Source organism: Natator depressus, chromosome 20 (genome assembly GCF_965152275.1).
Source record: "Natator depressus isolate rNatDep1 chromosome 20, rNatDep2.hap1, whole genome shotgun sequence".
Lineage (NCBI taxonomy): Eukaryota > Metazoa > Chordata > Testudines > Cheloniidae > Natator > Natator depressus.
Window position 1 is genome coordinate 12,796,466 of NC_134253.1, and position 17,442 is coordinate 12,813,907.

At 48.8% G+C, this 17,442-nt stretch overlaps 1 protein-coding gene across 5 annotated transcripts; it reads left to right on the plus strand.

Annotated features, from left to right (window-relative positions):
- The first annotated feature begins 178 nt into the window (after positions 1-178).
- HNRNPA1 (heterogeneous nuclear ribonucleoprotein A1) lies at positions 179-8,662 on the plus strand. 5 transcript variants are annotated; one of them, XM_074935746.1, is made up of 11 exons: positions 179-218; positions 938-1,054; positions 1,708-1,854; positions 3,007-3,217; positions 3,372-3,464; positions 3,559-3,654; positions 4,013-4,084; positions 4,446-4,565; positions 4,983-5,108; positions 5,911-5,973; positions 6,204-8,662. In XM_074935746.1, the coding sequence occupies exons 1-10, from the start codon at positions 204-206 to the stop codon at positions 5,964-5,966; spliced, it is 1,053 nt and encodes a 350-aa protein (XP_074791847.1). In that variant the 5' UTR covers positions 179-203; the 3' UTR covers positions 5,967-5,973; positions 6,204-8,662. The 5 variants fall into 5 exon arrangements, with proteins under 5 accessions (XP_074791847.1, XP_074791848.1, XP_074791846.1 ...); XM_074935745.1 differs by lacking the exon at positions 179-218 and adding an exon at positions 461-588; XM_074935743.1 differs by lacking the exon at positions 179-218 and adding an exon at positions 538-663.
- Positions 8,663-17,442: the final 8,780 nt, after the last annotated feature.

Genomic DNA, 17,442 nt, shown 5'->3' on the forward strand with positions numbered 1-17,442 from the left:
GCTATCCAATCGGATGTGAGGGGGTGTGACCCGACCCCCATCATCCAATCGGAGCGCGCGGCGGGCGGAGCCCTAAGGGGGGCGGTGGAGTGAGGCGGCGACGCACTCGTCATTCAGCCCTTTCTGTATCGGCGCCTCACGGAGGAAGCATCGCGCGCGCAGCAGTCTGAGACGGAGGCCTGCACCCCCCCCCACCCGCCGCCATGTCCAAGTCCGAGGTGAGCCAAGCCCCAGGACTCCGGCCGCCATCTTCTCCACGCGGCCCTCCCCTGGCCCTGCTGCTCCGGTGGCTCTTTTCTGATTTCGGGGCCTCTTAGGCTTCGGTCTAACCTGCGAGGCCCCTGCTTGCGCCCGCGGCGGTCCGCATGCTGCGCGTGCGCTCCCGAGGGCGGGGAGGCCCCCCCCAGCTTTCGCGCGTGCGCGGCCCTCCTTTCGCCCCCTGTGGGCGGCCCTTTCGCGCATGCGTGGCGGAGACCAGTCTCTGGGTGTGGCCCTCCCGCGCTCCGAGCCCTCGTGCCTGCGCCCGTCTTTGTGCAGAACCAGATCCGAGCTATGGCGGCCGGCCGAGCGGCGCGTGGCGGACATCGTGTGCGTGTCTGCTCGGCTCGCCCTTCTCCCGCGCTAGGCGCCTGGGCTGTGCAGGATGCAAGGCCTCGTGGGGGGGTAGGCCCGGTGATCAGTGCACGGGGAGGCTGGCCCCCTCTTTCTCAGTGCTCAGCAGCCTGAGGGGCCAGAGCTGTGGTTAGCCTGGAAGCCACTGTGTAATGGGGGTGGCTTTTCCCCCCACTGCCAGGCTATTCTGATCCCGTTGTGGGGAAGGGAATTCCTGCTCCCCTAGCCTAGATCAGTGCTCCCTTGGGTGGGGGAGAACGGGTATTGTTAGCTCCAGGAGGCTGTTTATCTTGTTCCCATCTCATGGCTTGTTCTTCCTCTCTAGTCCCCTAAGGAACCCGAGCAGCTGCGCAAGCTCTTCATCGGTGGCCTGAGCTTCGAGACAACAGATGAGAGCCTCCGTGGCCACTTCGAGCAGTGGGGCACACTCACTGATTGTGTGGTGAGTGTCCTGGTCCCAGCGCCATAGCTGAAGCACTCTAGGGCTTTTCTTGGGCAGGGCAGCTGTGTTACAGTAACTTAGCAGCCTTCCAAAATACTTTTTGTCAAACGGAGTAAAAACGTTTCCTTGCAGGGAATAGGAAGGGAGCAAATAAACTTATATGTATTTGATATTAAAACTCAGAAATGGGTGAAGGAATCTCATTCTGTGGCATTACTGGTTTTTGATGCAATGGGGAGAAATGAAGAATTTTGTTTTTACTTACCAGTTAAGAGTCCTTAAATCACTATTCCTAGATAGTGGAATAGTACAGAATTGGTCTAGTTGCATACTTAGTGTTGCTCTGAAGGGTTCACTGTACATAGGGATGGCCATATTGTGTCAGAACAGTGGTCCATCTAGCCCAGTATCCTGTCTTCCAACAGTGGCTGATGTCAAATGCTAGTTTAGAGGGAATTAACAGAAGTGGGCAATTGTTGAATAATCCATTTTGTCATCCAGTCCCAGCTTCTGGCAGTCAAAGGTTTTCAGTAACTTGTAGGACAAAACCAATGCTAGATAATAACCTTAGATGTTCCTTTGTTCTCATCTGTATGCCACTTTGGTTGTTTCACATTATCTACTTCGGTCACTAATAGAGATGTCATTTCTAGGTAATGAGAGATCCAAATACCAAGCGCTCCAGGGGCTTTGGGTTTGTTACATACTCTACAGTAGAAGAGGTTGATGCTGCCATGAATGCTAGACCACACAAAGTTGATGGCAGAGTTGTTGAACCAAAGAGGGCTGTATCCAGAGAGGTATGAATTAATGTTTAATCTAATCATGACGTTTCTGTAGCCTTAAATTGGCTGTTCACGCACTGGTGATAGTGTTAAATGGTCCTGTGTGGATGTGTAGGGAGTGGGATGAGGTTATTGTGATTATGGTGTGGCTATAATCAAGGGTTTAAACTGAAAAGAATAGCTCCTGTCCTCTTCATGGGTTGGGGAAGCAGCCACTCCCCACACACAGAACTCCCCCTACATTAATCATGCTGGCTGTAACTGCCAATGCACTGGTGCCAGCAAGAACATGTGCTGCCCCTCCCGCCCCCAAAAAAAGGACATTAGTCAATGGCATAGATCGGGGTGGGCTGATTTAATCCGGCCCTCGAGCTCCAGCTGGGAAGCGGGGTCGAGGCCCTCTCCGTGTGCGAGTGCCGCAGTTCCTGGGTGCAGTGGCATGTCCCCCCTCCAGCTCGTATGTGCAGGAGCAGCCAGGGGGCTCTGCTCTGTCCCCGCAGCTCCCATTGACTGCAAACTGGCCAATGGGAGCTGCAGGGCAGGGCTGCCGTGCCTCCACGGATAAGCGGGAGTGGAGACATGCCGCTGCTTCCAGGAGCTGCTTGAGATAAGGGCTGCCCGGAGCCTGCACCCCTGAGTCCTTCCCATGCCCCAGCTCTGATCCCCTCAATCCTAGCCCGGAGCACCCTCCTGCATGCCCCACCCTGGAGCCCACACTTCCAGCTGGAGCCCACATATCCCCAGCCCAGAGCCCCCTCCCACACCCTGAACTCCTCATTTCTGGCCCCACCCCAGAGCCCGCACCCCCTCCTGCACCCCAGCCCCAATTTCTTGAGCATTCGTGGCCCGCCAAACAATTTCCATACCCAGATGTGGCCCTCGGGCCAAAATGTTTGTCCAACTTTGGCATAGATGGTACTGAAATTCTTAAAGCAGAACCATGCCATTAGTCACTCACTACAATTGATTATGAAGGGGGACAAAATTTCAGCTGTGCACTAGCCTTTAACTTCTGTTCGCAGTCATAGTGTACAACTACCACAATTTTGAGTGTTGGCTTTCTTTGTTTGAGCTATCGGAGCCTTGCTGTTCAGACCAGTGTTTGTGGTGTCCTAAATTCGTACATCTCAGATAATACTTCATATTGCTCTATTCTGTCCTGCATAGGACTCTCAGAGGCCTGGAGCTCACCTTACAGTGAAGAAAATCTTCGTTGGTGGGATTAAGGAAGACACAGAGGAGCACCACCTGAGAGACTACTTTGAACAGTATGGCAAAATCGAAGTGATTGAGATCATGACAGACCGTGGCAGTGGCAAGAAGAGAGGTTTTGCGTTTGTCACGTTTGATGACCACGACTCTGTGGACAAGATTGTTAGTAAGTATCCCAGCGAGTCTATTACGCAAAACTCTGCAAACCAGTGAAGAATTTATGGTATTTGAAGGGGAATTGTCCTTGGCTTAAAATCAGGACGCAATTGTGGATGTAACAGTTAATAACAACCTAGTAATGTCTGATTCTTCCCTTTCAGTTCAGAAGTATCACACTGTGAATGGCCACAACTGCGAAGTGAGGAAAGCACTTTCAAAGCAAGAAATGGCCAGCGCTTCATCCAGCCAAAGAGGTGAGTGCCAGTTTCTGTAAATCAGTTTGAAATTAATCCAAATGGCCCCTTGATAATTAGCTGTGCCATTCACAAACACTACTCTCTCTTCTAGGTCGCAGTGGCTCTGGGAACTTCAGTGGTGGCGGCCGTGGAGGTGGATTTGGTGGAAATGACAACTTTAACCGTGGCAGCAACTTTAGTGGTCGTGGTAAGTGACTTGAGGGATCATTCTGACTAAAATTAAAAGGATACTGTCCGGCTAACAAAACTAAAGTTTTAGTCCATAGGTTAACACACCTGCTGCTGCAGTTCTGGCTATTGATTTTACTTGTTGATTTGGACGTTGGACTAAGTGCAATTCTCCTTTCTTGGCTCTTGCGTTCTAACATAGTACAAGGGCTCATTCAGGCAGACCTTGGAATCCCTGATTCCTTGCAACAGTCTCCATCAATTTATACAGCTGCTTCATTCTGTAAAACTGGCTTACAAAACCGTGTGCCCTGGGCGCCATCACCTGACAGTTTCCCTTCCCGGATAGACTGAACACAAAGGTTTGTTCTTTTCAGGTGGGTTTGGTGGCAGCCGCGGTGGTGGCTATGGAGGCAGTGGAGACGGCTATAATGGATTTAGCAATGAGGGTAAGGCCAAAGCATAACTTTACTGATATGTCAGCGGCCAGGTTGCCTTGTTTCCAGGCTCAAAGGTGCTACGCCCATGAAGAAGCGCTGGTGACATGAGGAAAGTGACTAAACTACAATCCCTTGGCCTGGCGGATGGCTGATACAAACTGACTACAGCATGGACCCAACTGGATCCATCCAGATAGAATAATTATTGTGTTAAGCATGTCACATTGATTGGTCACAAATTTTCTGTACAAATATATTGATTTATCAAAGTGCATGCTGTGATCAGTTCTTTGGGGAGTGTCTAATTCCATCAGTGGACTGTGGGTTGTGAAATACTGGAATTCAGCAGTCTTGTGTTTTTATTTTGTAGGTTATGGTGGCGGCGGCGGCGGTGGGCCTAGCTACTCTGGGGGAAGCAGAGGCTATGGTGGCAGTGGCAACTACGATGGCTATAACAACGGAGGTGGTGGCTTTGGCAGCGGCAGTGGAGGTAAGTATCCCCCCACTGTCACTAGGGGACCTTGCCCAGAAGTGGACTATTTGGCTTTCAAACAGCAATGCCAGTTCTTTCTGCTCTGCTACAGTTTCATGACAAAAGCCTTCGTTACTAGTAGACTGACATGGGGCATAACTTCCTACGCTAGGTGAACCTCCCCATTATCACATGGTATGTTGTACCTCCTGTTTCCCAAAATTCCGTTCTGTGTCGTCTCCAGCCTTGGGCCACCTCTCTCCCTCCCCTGCCATGTTGCAGAGGTAAGAGAACGTCCTCACTCTTGAGGCTGCCTTTGAGTTCTCAAAATCAAGCTGCAAAAACTGCCCTGCAGTCGGATGCCCTGCAAAGTGTACTGTTGCTGAGAAAGGCATTACAGATCACAGCCTTCCTATTGCTTGTTCCACTCCTTAGGAAGCAGTTTTGGAGGTGGTGGAAACTACAATGACTTTGGCAGTTACAACAACCAATCTTCAAACTTTGGCCCTATGAAAGGAGGGAACTTCGGAGGCAGGAGCTCTGGTCCGTACAGCAGTGGTGGTGAGTCTCAGAATGAGGGGTCCGTCCTTGTAAAGGGGAGTAGGCGTGAGAGAAGCCTAAGCCAATATCACGATGCCACACTTGTGGTACAAGCTTAAAATCTACCTGCCTAGTTGTCCGCTGCAACTAATTGAGATCCCGGACTTTGTGGATCCTCCCCTTAGGCTGGGGGAGGTCCTTTAGCAGTGGGCAGGCTTCCACCCTCCCACTTGCAGGTTCCCAAGAGGGCCTACAATTATCTAGCTTTAACCACAGGAACAGTCACCAGCCCACAGTTACAAAGCTTTTCTCCTGACATGAAAATATCCTTGTCCATTTAACCTCACACAGACTTAACTTGCTATAATCATAATAAATCAAATGTAATTCTAGCTGAGTATTACAACTTGAATATCCAACAGGAACAAACTCATGCTTCAGAAAATGCTTATATTGCAGACATTCAAACATACGATTGGGATGAAAAGCAGTCCTTCGCAATTTTGGCTTACCTGAATCTAATCCACTGCCCTACCTTACAGTCAGGTTTGCCAAACCCTCAATCTCTGTGTTTGCTATAACACAGGGCTTCTCAAACTGGGGGTCGAGATCCCTCAGGGGGTCGCGAGATTATTACATCGCAAACTGCCAGCCTCTACCCCAGACCCTGCTTTGCCTCCAGCATTTATAATGGTGTTAAATATATGAGAAGTGTTTTTAATTTATAGGGGGGTCGCACTCGGAGGCTTGCTATCTGAAAGGGGTCACCAGAACAAAAGTTTGAAAAGCACTGCTATAACGCCGTCTCCAATTGCTCTCTCAGGTGGCTACGGTGGCTCCAGTAGTGGCGGTAGTTATGGCGGTGGGAGACGGTTTTAACTACCAGGTAAGCATCTGGACGTTGCACCTCTCAGTCAAACGTATCATGCTAGCGAATCAGTAATAGTAACTAATGTAGCTGAGCAAGTACACAGTAAAAAGACTTAATTTCAGTAAAATGTGGTTGTTTAAGCTAATATTCCGATCAGCTATCTGTGGGAACGAACTTGCTATTGGATTGTAGCCTTGAGTCTCAATGTGTTTAGATTAACAACTTTATTCCATATTATTCAACAGGAAACAAAGCTTAGCAGGAGAGGAGAGCCAGAGAAGGGACAGGGAAGCTACAGGTTACAACAGTTGTGAACTCAGCCAAACACAGTTGTGGCAGGGTGTAGCTGCTACATGAAGACATGTGTTAGACAAACTCTCCTTTGCAAACATAAGGACTGTATTTGTGACTAATTGTATAACAGGTTATTTTAGTTTCTGTTCTGTGGAAAGTGCAAAGCATTCCAATAAGGGTTTTTATGTAGAATTTATTTTATTTTTTTCCGCACCCATGCTGTTGATTGCTAATTGTAATAGACTGATCATGACGCTGAATAAATGTGTCTTTTTTTAAATGTGCTGTGTAAGTTAGTCTGATATAAGTCAATTGAATGCCATCCTAGCTATATGAATGCAGCAGTACCTGCATGTAACTAGACCAGGTATAGCTCAGCAATAGTCCACTGCAGTATCACTGGGCAGGAACAGTCATTTGTGGGCCTTTTCAGGCCTCCTGAGCTGGGTCCTGAATACTAATGCCAGAGGATGTGTGCATTAGCAAACTTCACAGCTGTAACCACCAATGGAATCTGTAGATTTCGGTGTGCTGCCTCTGTGTAACCCTTGTAGACAGAATTTGGCTATCCTGTACCCCAGCTGCCGCAGATGCAGCTGTTGGTGAATTACAGCTGCAAAGTCTGCTAGTGTAGATGGGTCCAGAGACTGTCTTACAGCAACCAAAAGGGGCTAATTCTTTGCATGGTGTATATGCCCATGTAAACCCTTTCTCACCCAACAAGATTACCTTGCCTGAACAAAGTATATCAGGATCCTGCTCTATACAAGAACAAAAGTCAGTTGATGTTGAGTAGCTTAGGCTGTAAATTGAAGTGTAATGGACCAGTCCCTGCCAGCCAAAACTTCCCATAAAACTGTCCCTGGGTTATCTCACAAAGTTAGGGGCATTAACTCTCATTGGTATGGATCTTCTGTCCAGTTACCCAAACCCTAATGGCTGACAGAGGTGGGAACTAAAACTCCTTTGCTACTTTTGGAAAAGGAAGAGCAATTCTAAAACCCAGATCTAGCAGTGGGGGGGGGGGTGTAGTTCTGCTGAGAAGCACACCCCGAATTCACAGCAAGCAGCAGGAGATACTAATGGAGGCCAGTCTAGTGGCCATGAAATCTTACCTGTGTAATGATAAAGGAAAGCTGAGTGCATCCAGGGTTACTTTGAAAGCAAGCTGCACTTTTGTTTCTCGCAAAGCTATCCAGCTCAGATGCCTATGTTAAATGTTTCCACCAGCTGGACAGTGGTATCGTGACCATAGGTAGATCAGCTTGGGCCTCATGCTGGGAAAGTTGCATTGCATTTTTCTTTAACACAAGTGCTCAGCAAAGGGGTTGATTCTCAAATACAGCTTCCAGCTTTGAGAAACAGTTGCAGTTTCTCAGACTGCTGAAACCAAACTCTAATCTCTGCCTCTTCTAAGCACTGAGTGGGTTCTGCAGAAGTTGTCTGAATGGTAGCCTCTTGATATCTGAGGCATTTTCTGACTGATGCAGTGTGTTTCCATTGCAGTTTTAAACCTGTGTTTAAACATAGCCATTCAACTGCTGTAACTGAATCTCCCTTTTTTTGTTTTTAAACTGGTTGATAACTAACTGTGCCTCAGCCTGTTTTAAAGGGGAACTGCAGAGGAAGAAACTGACCTCAGGGGATAGCCCCAAAATGTAAACCAGCTTCTTCTGCTCCTCATTAGGAATATCAGATCTTTGCTGGCGTGTACGAGAGGGCTGGAGATGAGGTCGGATGAACAATCTTCCCCAGCCCTGTAATTTGAGGAACATTAAAATCTTACTGCCTATGTTTTAGAGGTTTAAATTCCAACTGCTGAAGTAGTTGGGATAAAAACTCTGAACTTGCACGCCTTCTTCCGTTCTAAGCTTCCAGCGCAGTGAAGACCTGAGCTTTCTGATGTAAATGAGTATAAAATCTACATTTTGCAGTTCCCCTCTTATGCAAACTGCTGCTTCCTCCAGCTGCCTAAAAGCATAGCTTTAGTTTCCTTCTGTTTGCTGCATTGCAGAACATGGGAGTCATTGCAGAGCTCTCAGTTCTTCTGCTGGTATTTCAAATCAGAAGGCATTCACTGGTGATCTCAATCCTTTGATAAAGAGCAACTTAGCCCCATGGTAACTGTTTGAAGCAGGCCTCTGTCTAAATCGTGTTGGCATATTTCTAACCGATCTCTTCAGTTGAATGATTATGAAGTGTATTAATGTGGAATGCAAAAAAAAAAAAAAGTTTTAGTTCCATTGGGTTTTATGTGGCTGAGTTTGCAATAGCAGGTGGATCCTAAACTTATAGAGGGAGACGAGACCTCAGGATTCATGGAGTATACTCTTGGCATGGCTTGATAACGTTGAGGACATGGTAGCATACCACAACAGAGGAAGGCACTCCAAGAGCCAAGAACTAAGTAGCTTAAAGATCCAGGAGACATGCAGATGTTGAGCTACTAGGAGCTGCTAGCAAGCATAGCACGAATGGCTTCGAGTTCAGACACTTCTACAGCTGAGAGAGAGTAGACACTTGTGTGTGGAGTCCAGTGTACACAGATAAGCCAGGTGCAGGCTCTGCACTCTAGGAGGGAGTGGAGTATCAGTGACCATCGAAGGAGGCAGACAAGAGTAAAGATCCTTGCTCTTAGGACTAGCAGTCAGATCCAGAAGGCAAGGTTTTATTACTGTGCTTGTAGGTAAGAACAGATTTTACTTATGTCCGTATGGTTTTGCCTGAAATTAATTTGTCGAGTACTTTTTGCTAAAGCTTTGTGTAATGAACCCAAGTAGTCAGGCTAGCTGTCTTGAAATCTACAAGATGGGCTGCTTTTTTAAACTCGCCCAGTGCTGTAAGCGCAAGCACCAGATGGCTGGAATATAGTGACTTTAAATTACTTGGTCACTGGCCTGAAAGTAATGCTCGCCCACGTATTTTGGCACGTTCATTCTCAAGTCACCGCCTCTCATTCTATTGCCATTATTATTGGAGCTGCTTAATGTTTACCCACTTGCTTAGCACTGCAGTCCAGGTGCTATAAACTGCCTTAGTGCGCTGTCTGTACCTTTCAGAGGGCACTCAAATTGGCCAGCAGTTAACTCTTTAAATTGCAATGGGGTGGTCATGCAGGGTAGCTTTTAAATGTACTGGAAAGCAGCTATGCTGGAGAATCTAATGTGTGCCTTCACTTTTGTAGGAGGAAATGCCCAGTGCTAAGCCTGCCCTCTAAACTAGAGGACTCCATGTACGTCTGCAGTGGCTGCTTTAAAAGGTGAGAACTGTTGTGGGGGTTTCTCATTGTAGGCCACTCTGTTTATGACTGCTGTTAATGCCTGGTGTCTTCTCTTCATGGATGTAGTATGCTTTGTTGGGAAAACTACCTCTGTTGGGCCTGGGGTAGATTTCAACCCTCAAACAGGAATAAGGGGTGCTTTGTCTAATGTGAAGCAATTTAGAAGCCCACGCAAGAAGCAGACCTACTAGTGATCCCAGATGACTTGTGGTAATGTCTGCCCTCTGCTCATGTGCTCTCTCACTTCCTTGCAATACTTTCTCTTATCTAGCCGGAAGCCCAGTTGATGTCTCCATGGAGAGTCGCAGAGCTGCTGTGTAGCTGTGTTCACTCGTTCATATTTGAACGCATCTTTTTAAATAAAGATTTTATTTTTTTTACAATAAAGCTAGTGTGGCTGAAAGTTTTATTGTATTGCAGTAACACCCCAAGCCTCTGTCTTGAGTTAGTACTCCATTGTGCAAGGTGTTGTACGGATGCACAACAAAAACCGTCCCTGCCCCAACAAGCTTACGTTCTAAGTATGAAACAAGACAAGGTCAATACAGAAAAGAGGAAGCAATGGGGCAGTACTGGTCAACATGAGACAATGGATTTAGCACAGTAGCTGCTTCGCTACTGTCAAGATTTTGTAAACAAGGGAAAGACTGAGCGCCCCTCCCAAGCAGGATGGGCAGCATGGGGGGATGGGGGAAGCATGGCTTGGCTGAAATTGACACATGGGTGATGAAAGGCTGCCATCATTAGGCAGTCAGAGGTGGAAGCTGTCATCTCCATATTGAATGAGATGATGGCCAGAGAGGTAGGCTGTGAGTGGCCATGGAAGTGAAGGCAAGTAGTTTGATGTGAGAGAAAATGGGGAGCTCGTGGAAGGATGCAGAGGTGAGATACGGTCAAAGCAACAAGCTACGACAGTGACTTTTATAGCAGCATTTTGAATGGATGTGAGCAGGCTGAGATTGCATTCGTCAAGGCCCCATAAAAGGATGTTGCAGTACTTGAGGTGCAAGACGAGAACTTGGATATGAATTTTGCTGTGTGGATAGAGAGGAAAGTTCTTCTCTTACACAGCAAGAATCAGCAGAATGTGAGGCTCTAGAGAGGGCTGAGGTGAAGATGATACCCAGGTTATGGGCTTGGGTGACGGGGAGGTCTGTCTTGCTCTCGCTAACCTTAGGCCTTGCGGGACACCCATGAGATCTTGGACATGTTAGTTTGGACAGCAGACATCTGGCGTAGAGAGGTAGGTCTGCGAATCATCCATATGGAGGTGTTACTTGTGGATGAGATTGTGTGGAGCAGGAAGAGAGGGGCACCAAGAATGCTGCGTTAGGAACCCCCATAGAAAGCTGAGGGGGGTGAGGAGAATCCTCCAAACCTTCTGAAGGAGTGATTAGAGAGGTAGGAGAAGACTGTCACAAAAGCCAAGGGAAGACAAGATATTGAGAAGAGCACAGTCAGTGTCGATGAGGCCGGGGCATTGGTTCTCAGTTTAGGCTTGGAAGAGGTCATGTTACCTTTGACAGGTAACAAGCCTTGTAGATAGGGGGGACGTGGCAGATGTGGTATATCTTGACTTTAGTAAGGCTTTTGGTACTGTCTTGCATGACATAAACTAGGGAAATACAACCTAGATGGAGCTACTATAAGGTGGGTGCATAACTGGTTGGAAATCATAGAATATCAGGGTTGGAAGGGACCTCAGGAGGTCATCTAGTCCAACCCCCTGCTCAAAGCAGGACCAATCCCCAACTAAATCATCCCAGCCAGGGCTTTGTCAAGCCTGACCTTAAAAACTTCTAAGGAAGGACATTCCACCACCTCCCTAGGTAACCCATTCCAGTGCTTTACCACCCTCCTAGTGAAAAGGTTTTTCCTAATATCCAACCTAAACCTCCCCACTGCAATTTGAGACTATTACTCAATCATTCCCAGAGAGTAGTTATCGGTGGTTCACACTCTTGCTGGAAGGGCATAACGAGCGTGGTCCCTCAGGGAGTCAGTTCTGGAGCTGATTTCACTCAATATCTTCATCAATGATTTAGATAATGGCACAGAGAATACACTTTCAAAGTTTCAGAGCAACAGCCGTGTTAGTCTGTATTCACAAAAAGAAAAGGAGTACTTGTGGCACCTTAGAGACTAACCAATTTCTTTGAGCATAAGCTTTCGTGAGCTACAGCTCACTTTATCGGATGCATACTGTGGAAAATACAGAGGATGTTTTTATACACACAGACCATGAAAAAATGGGTGTTTATCACTACAAAAGGTTTTCTTGCGGACGATACCAAGCTGGGAAGGGTTGCAAGTGCTTTGAAGGGTAGGATTAAAATTCAAGATGATCTGGACAAACTGGAGAAATGGTCTGAAGTAAATAGGGATGAAATTCAATAAGGACAAATGCAAAGTACTCCACTTAGGAAGGAACAATCAGTTGCACAAATACAAAATGGGAAATGACTGCCTAGGAAGGAGTACTGTGGAAAGGGATCTGTGGGTCATGCTGGATCACAAGCTAAATATGAGTCAACCATGTAACGCTGTTGCAAAAAAGCAAACATCATTCTGGGATGTATTAGCAGGAGTATTGTAAGCAAGACACGAGAAGTAATTCTTCCGCTCTACTGCACACAGATACAGCCTCAACTGGAATATTGTGTCCAGTTCTTGGTGCCACATTTCAGGAAGGATGTGGACAAATTGGAGAAAGTCCAGAGAAGAGCAACAAAGATGTTTAAAGGTCTAGGAAACGTGACCTATGGGGGAAGATTGAAAAAAATTGGGTTTGTTTAGTCTGGAGAAGAGAAGACTGAGAGGGGACATGATAACAGTTTTCAAGTACGTAAAAGGTTGTTACAAGGAGGAGGGAGAAAAAAATATTGTTTTTAACCTCTGAGGATAGGACAAGAAGCTTAAATTGCAGCAAGGGCAGTTTAGGTTGGACATTAGGAAAAACTTCCTAACTGTCAGGGTGGCTAAGCACTGGTATACATTGCCTAGGGAGGTGATGGAATCTCCATCATTGGGGATTTTTAAGAGCAGGTTGGACAAACACCTGTCAGGGATGGTCTAGATAATATTTAGTCCTGCCTTGAGTGCAGGGTACAGGACTAGACGACCTCTCGAGGTCCCTTCCAGTTCTGTGATTCTATGAGAGCTTTGAATGGCTGTGGGTTTGGAGAGATTCTAGGATGTGATTGGAATCCCAGAGAACGTGTTGGATGTAGTCAGAGAAGCAAGGGGAGTTAAGAGGTGGACTCACTAACATGGGAGATGAGAAGAGAAGAGCTTGTCTGGTTAACATACGTGTCCCAGCTCACTATTAATGACAAATTGCTTCCTTTCTCATTTTACCATATAATTATAAAATCAATTGAAATATAAATATTGTACTTGTATTTCAGTGCATGGTATTCAGAGCAGTATAAACAAGTCACGGTGTAAAATTTTAGTCTGTACTGACTTCGCTAGTGTTTTTCACGTAGCCTGTTGTAAAACTAAGCAACTATCTAGATGGGTTGATGTACTCCCTGGAAGACCTTTGTGTACCCCCAGGGCTAAGTGTCCCCCTGGTTGAGAACCACAGCCCTAAAACTTGTCTGTATCAGGAGGGGAGTGAAGCAGAGGTGTAGGCGAAGGGTGGGGCAAAAAGTGGGACAGCAGCGGGTGGGATGAGCTGGCTGGGCCAAGTGGAGGAGGGGATAGAAACCTATAATATGCGTGTTGTTCCAGTCTACATGGTGAGTCTCTCTTCTCAAAGGTTCTGTGCGATTTCGGCAGCGTCTGAGTCATACCACAGCTGCTCTCCAGTCCCATGCACCATCACTGGCTTCTCAGGCAGACATGGCGTGATTTTAAACATCCCAAATTTAGAGAGACTAAGGGACAAGCTTCGGAAAAGCTTTGATTGTCCCATGTTACTAAGTACATTGGTGACTAGGCCAAGGAGAGCCTGTGCTGGCTCTGTAAGAAAAGACCCCACAAAGCCATGCTTACAGCCCCTCTTTCAGCAAGGGCTGCGGTAAATGTTGTTTTCCTAATCTCTTGCCCTGTGATGCCAGCAGAGGAATCTGCTCTATTCAGCTGCTGTGACGAGTCATGCAGCCCAACTGGATGTGGGTCAATGCAGCCCTGGAGCCTTCCTCCCAATGAATGAACAATTGGCATTTGAATCAACTGCACCATGAGTGGCAAGGGCAGCTGCTGCACAGGGCTCAGCTGAGCCCGCCCCCGCCTGGCCACCGCAAGCTGTTGCACCACTTCCTGCGGTGCGTCAGCTGGGACTGTGACCGGAGTGTGAGTGTGTAACACTCCCTCAGTGGGAAGGGAGCGCCGGATGCTGGAGTACAACATCGGAAACAGCAAGGGCCTCCGCCCACAGGCTGTACTGGGCTTGAAACATCCCTTGCTGGGCAATCACCTCCGCGTTCCGTCCCACACAGCCCCTGACCCATCAGAGGGGCCGCAAGGAACATCTAGTCTAACCCCCTGCCAAGACACAGGACTTGTGTCTAACCATCCAGGACAGATGGCTATCCAGCCTCTTTTCAAAACCCTGTGAAGGAGGCACCATGACTTCCCAGGGTGTCTGTTCCATTATCCTGCTCACACAGTTCAGAAGTTTTTCCTGAGATTCAATCTAAATCTGCTATGCTGTAGTTTGAGTCCATTGCCTCTTGTCCTGCCCTCTGTGGCAAGAGAGAGAAAAATTTCTCCATCTTTATTATGGCAGCCTTTCAAGTATTTGAAGACCGTTATCATGTCCCCTCCTCCTTAATCTCTCTTTTCAAACTAAAGAGTTCCTTCAGCCTTTGCCCATATGGCTGGCATTCGATTCCTTTGATCATCTTTGTTGCTCACCTCTGGATCCTTTCCAGTTTCTCCACATCCTGTCTATACTTTGGTGACACAGTACTCCAGCTGAGGCCTCACCAGGGCCGAGTAGCATGGTATTATCACCTCCCGAGATTTGCGTGCTCTGCCTCTGTTAATGCAACCCAAAACTGCATTTGCTTTTTTTGCAACAGCAGCGCATTCCTGACTCATGTTGAGGTTGTGATCCAGCACAACTCCCAGATCTTTCTCCGCAGTGTTGCTGCCAAGCCAGTTATCCCCCATTCTGTATTTGTGCATTGGGTTTTTCTTCTCTTGGTGCAGCACCTTCCATTTCTCTTAGTTGAATTTCATTTTGTCGGCTATAGCCCAATTCTCCAATTTGTCAAGATCCCTTTGAATTTTAGCTCTATTCTCTGAAGTGTTTGCAATCCTCCCCCCCAATGTGTTGTGTCACCTGCAGATTTGATCAGCAGGCTCTCTGTTCTTATATCCAGGTCATTAATAAAGATGTTAACTAACACAAGACCCAGAACGGATCCCTGTGGAACCCACCTTGAGACGACCTCCCAATCTGACCATCCTTCCTAACTGTCAGGGTGGTGAAGCACTGGAATAAATTGCCTAGGGAGGTGGTGGAATCTCCATCATTTGAGATTTTTAAGAGCAGGTTGGACAAACACCTGTCAGGGATGGTCTAGATAATACTTAGTCCTGCCAAGAGTGCAGGGGATTGGACTAGACGACCTCTCAAGGTCCTTTCCAGTCCTGTGATTCTATATTCAAACAGTGGGGTGGGGATAAAAGCTTTATAAGTGGGTTCAATTCTGGTGGGAGAGGGCGGTGTAAAGAGTTGGTTGCATGGTGGCCGTCAGTCCAAGCCATTGTGGGGATGGAGAAGCCCCTTTATGCACTGCTTGCACTATAGAGATCCCGCAGTCCTCCAAGCTGATGTGCTGTCTCCTCTCGCCCCTGGGCTGGGCTGGGTGCTCCACTGCGAGTTTGGGGAGGGGGTATTGTTCCATGTTAGTTATCGCAGTTACGGTACCATGCAGAGAGCTGGAACTGGTTCACCCGCTGCAGCAGCCATGTGGACATCTGAAACGCAATGCACCCACACTACATAATGCACCCCCACCACACCACACTCACAACACACCCACACAACAACACACAACACCCACCCTTCCCTACAATACACGTGTGACACCTCCACACAACACACACACCTCATACCCACACCGCACAAACATCACACCATACAATGTGGGCAAGCAACACACTTATCGTACAACACCGCACCACAGAATGCACCCCCCTGCACAATGTACACATAATGTACATACCATACAACATGCAACATACACAACGCACTATATGTAACCACAGAATGCAGACAACACCCACCCATTCCACACAGTGGACACCACACAATGTGCGCACACAATGCGTATGCCACACAATGCGCACACACCACACACCCATTCTGGGGCCATCAGTAATTGTGATCTTCATTAATTATACACCCAGAACCAAAGCCCAACAGCGAGGGCTGGGCAGCAAAGTGTCTGAGAGCCCTGTGGATCAGGGACAGGTGGATGGACAGGGGGCTCTGCAGTGTCTTATGGGGAGGCCCAAGCAGGGCACAGTCAGATCATTCCTCCCGCCCCTCCCTCCCTCCCCCCCCGACTTTGCTTTATGAGCTCAACACATCTTGGAGACTTATATTTGCAAAAAGCAGAACCCAGGAATGGGCCGCAAATGCCCCCGGTGGGAATGGGATCAGCCAGAAATGGTGCAAGGACAAGTGACGTAGAAGGGGGAGAGCAGAGATCCTGACCCTGAAAGTTGCCCCACCCCACAGCCTGTTCATACTGCCCCACGCACGCCCCCACTCCCTGTCCATACTGTCCCACGTGCTCTCCCCACACCTTGCCCCACTCCCTGTCACACCACATGACCTGCCCAGCAACACTGCCTCAAGTCCCACTTTTCCCAGCTCCGATCCAGTTTCCATGTGTGTGGGCAGCGCAGGGCAGCTCCGCTTGGCACTGGCCTGTGCTGCCGGCCCACTGAGGCCAGGCGTGCTGCGAGGAGGCTGAGCAGGCTTCTGTGCAGAGCCATGACCCAGGACGAGCCAGGAGGAGCAACCTGCGCCCATGGAGTTACAGCGCTGGGAAGTGGGTCAGCGTCCCTCGCCCAAGCCCCGGGCTGTATACAGACTCCCCACCAATGCAGGTGCTGGCTGTGTTACACAGCCAGAGACTCCCACCACGTACACACACACATACAACCCCTTCACTGCCCGCACACACAAACCCCCCCACACCCCCCTGCACTGTTCACACACACGCATGCCCTCCCATATCACACAGGCTGCAGCCTGTTCTCACCGTCCGCCTCCCCCTCCCACCCCAGTGACGGGCACGGAGACACGGGCTCCCAGCAGGTCCCTCCGGGCGCTGTTTATTGCGGGACAGTCGGCAGCTGCGGGCCAGGTCTCTATTTACAACAGTCCAAAGGGGGAAAATGCTGCCGGGGGCACTTTGCACCAGGGCAGTTGGGGCCACGGCTCCCCACATTTAACCCTCTGAGCTCTGGGGTCCTCTGGCCGGCCTCCGGGCCACAGGATCTCAGCTGCTGTGCTCAGCTCCTGCTCATATGGCCCACCATGATGGTGGATTGGCCCCGTTCCCAGCCACACGGGCTCAGTGCCACGAGCCAGAGGCCCCAAGGCTGGCCTCTCCCTGCCCAGCATCACCCTGAAGAAAGGCTCTTCTGCTCCCCCTCAGGGACCCCCTCCTATCCCCTCCCTCATGGGCCTGCACAGCCCCCTGCCCTTCACGCCCTGTACTCAGGGACCCCCTCCTGTCCCTGTCCCTCTTGACCCTGCACAGCCCTGCCCTCAAGGACCCCCTCCTGTCCCCGGCTGCCCCGTCCCCAGCCCCTCTAGCCCTGCCCTCAGGGACCTTGGGCTCCTGTTGCTCTCAGTGACTTTGCAAAGGGGCATCTGACAAACAAGCTTATGGATGCACAGGAAGGAAGAGACTCTGGTTCTGTCAGCGGTGTGGGGC

Bases quoted from the DNA above. Each gene is read 5' to 3' on its own strand.
- HNRNPA1 (XM_074935743.1), top strand. From the start codon at position 553: ATGGCGGCCGGCCGAGCGGCGCGTGGCGGACATCGTGTGCGTGTCTGC. The intron at 664-937 runs GTAGGCCCGGTG...CTTCCTCTCTAG, and splicing joins ATGCAAGGCCTCGTGGGGGG to TCCCCTAAGGAACCCGAGCA. The intron at 4,085-4,445 runs GTAAGGCCAAAG...TTTATTTTGTAG, and splicing joins TAATGGATTTAGCAATGAGG to GTTATGGTGGCGGCGGCGGC.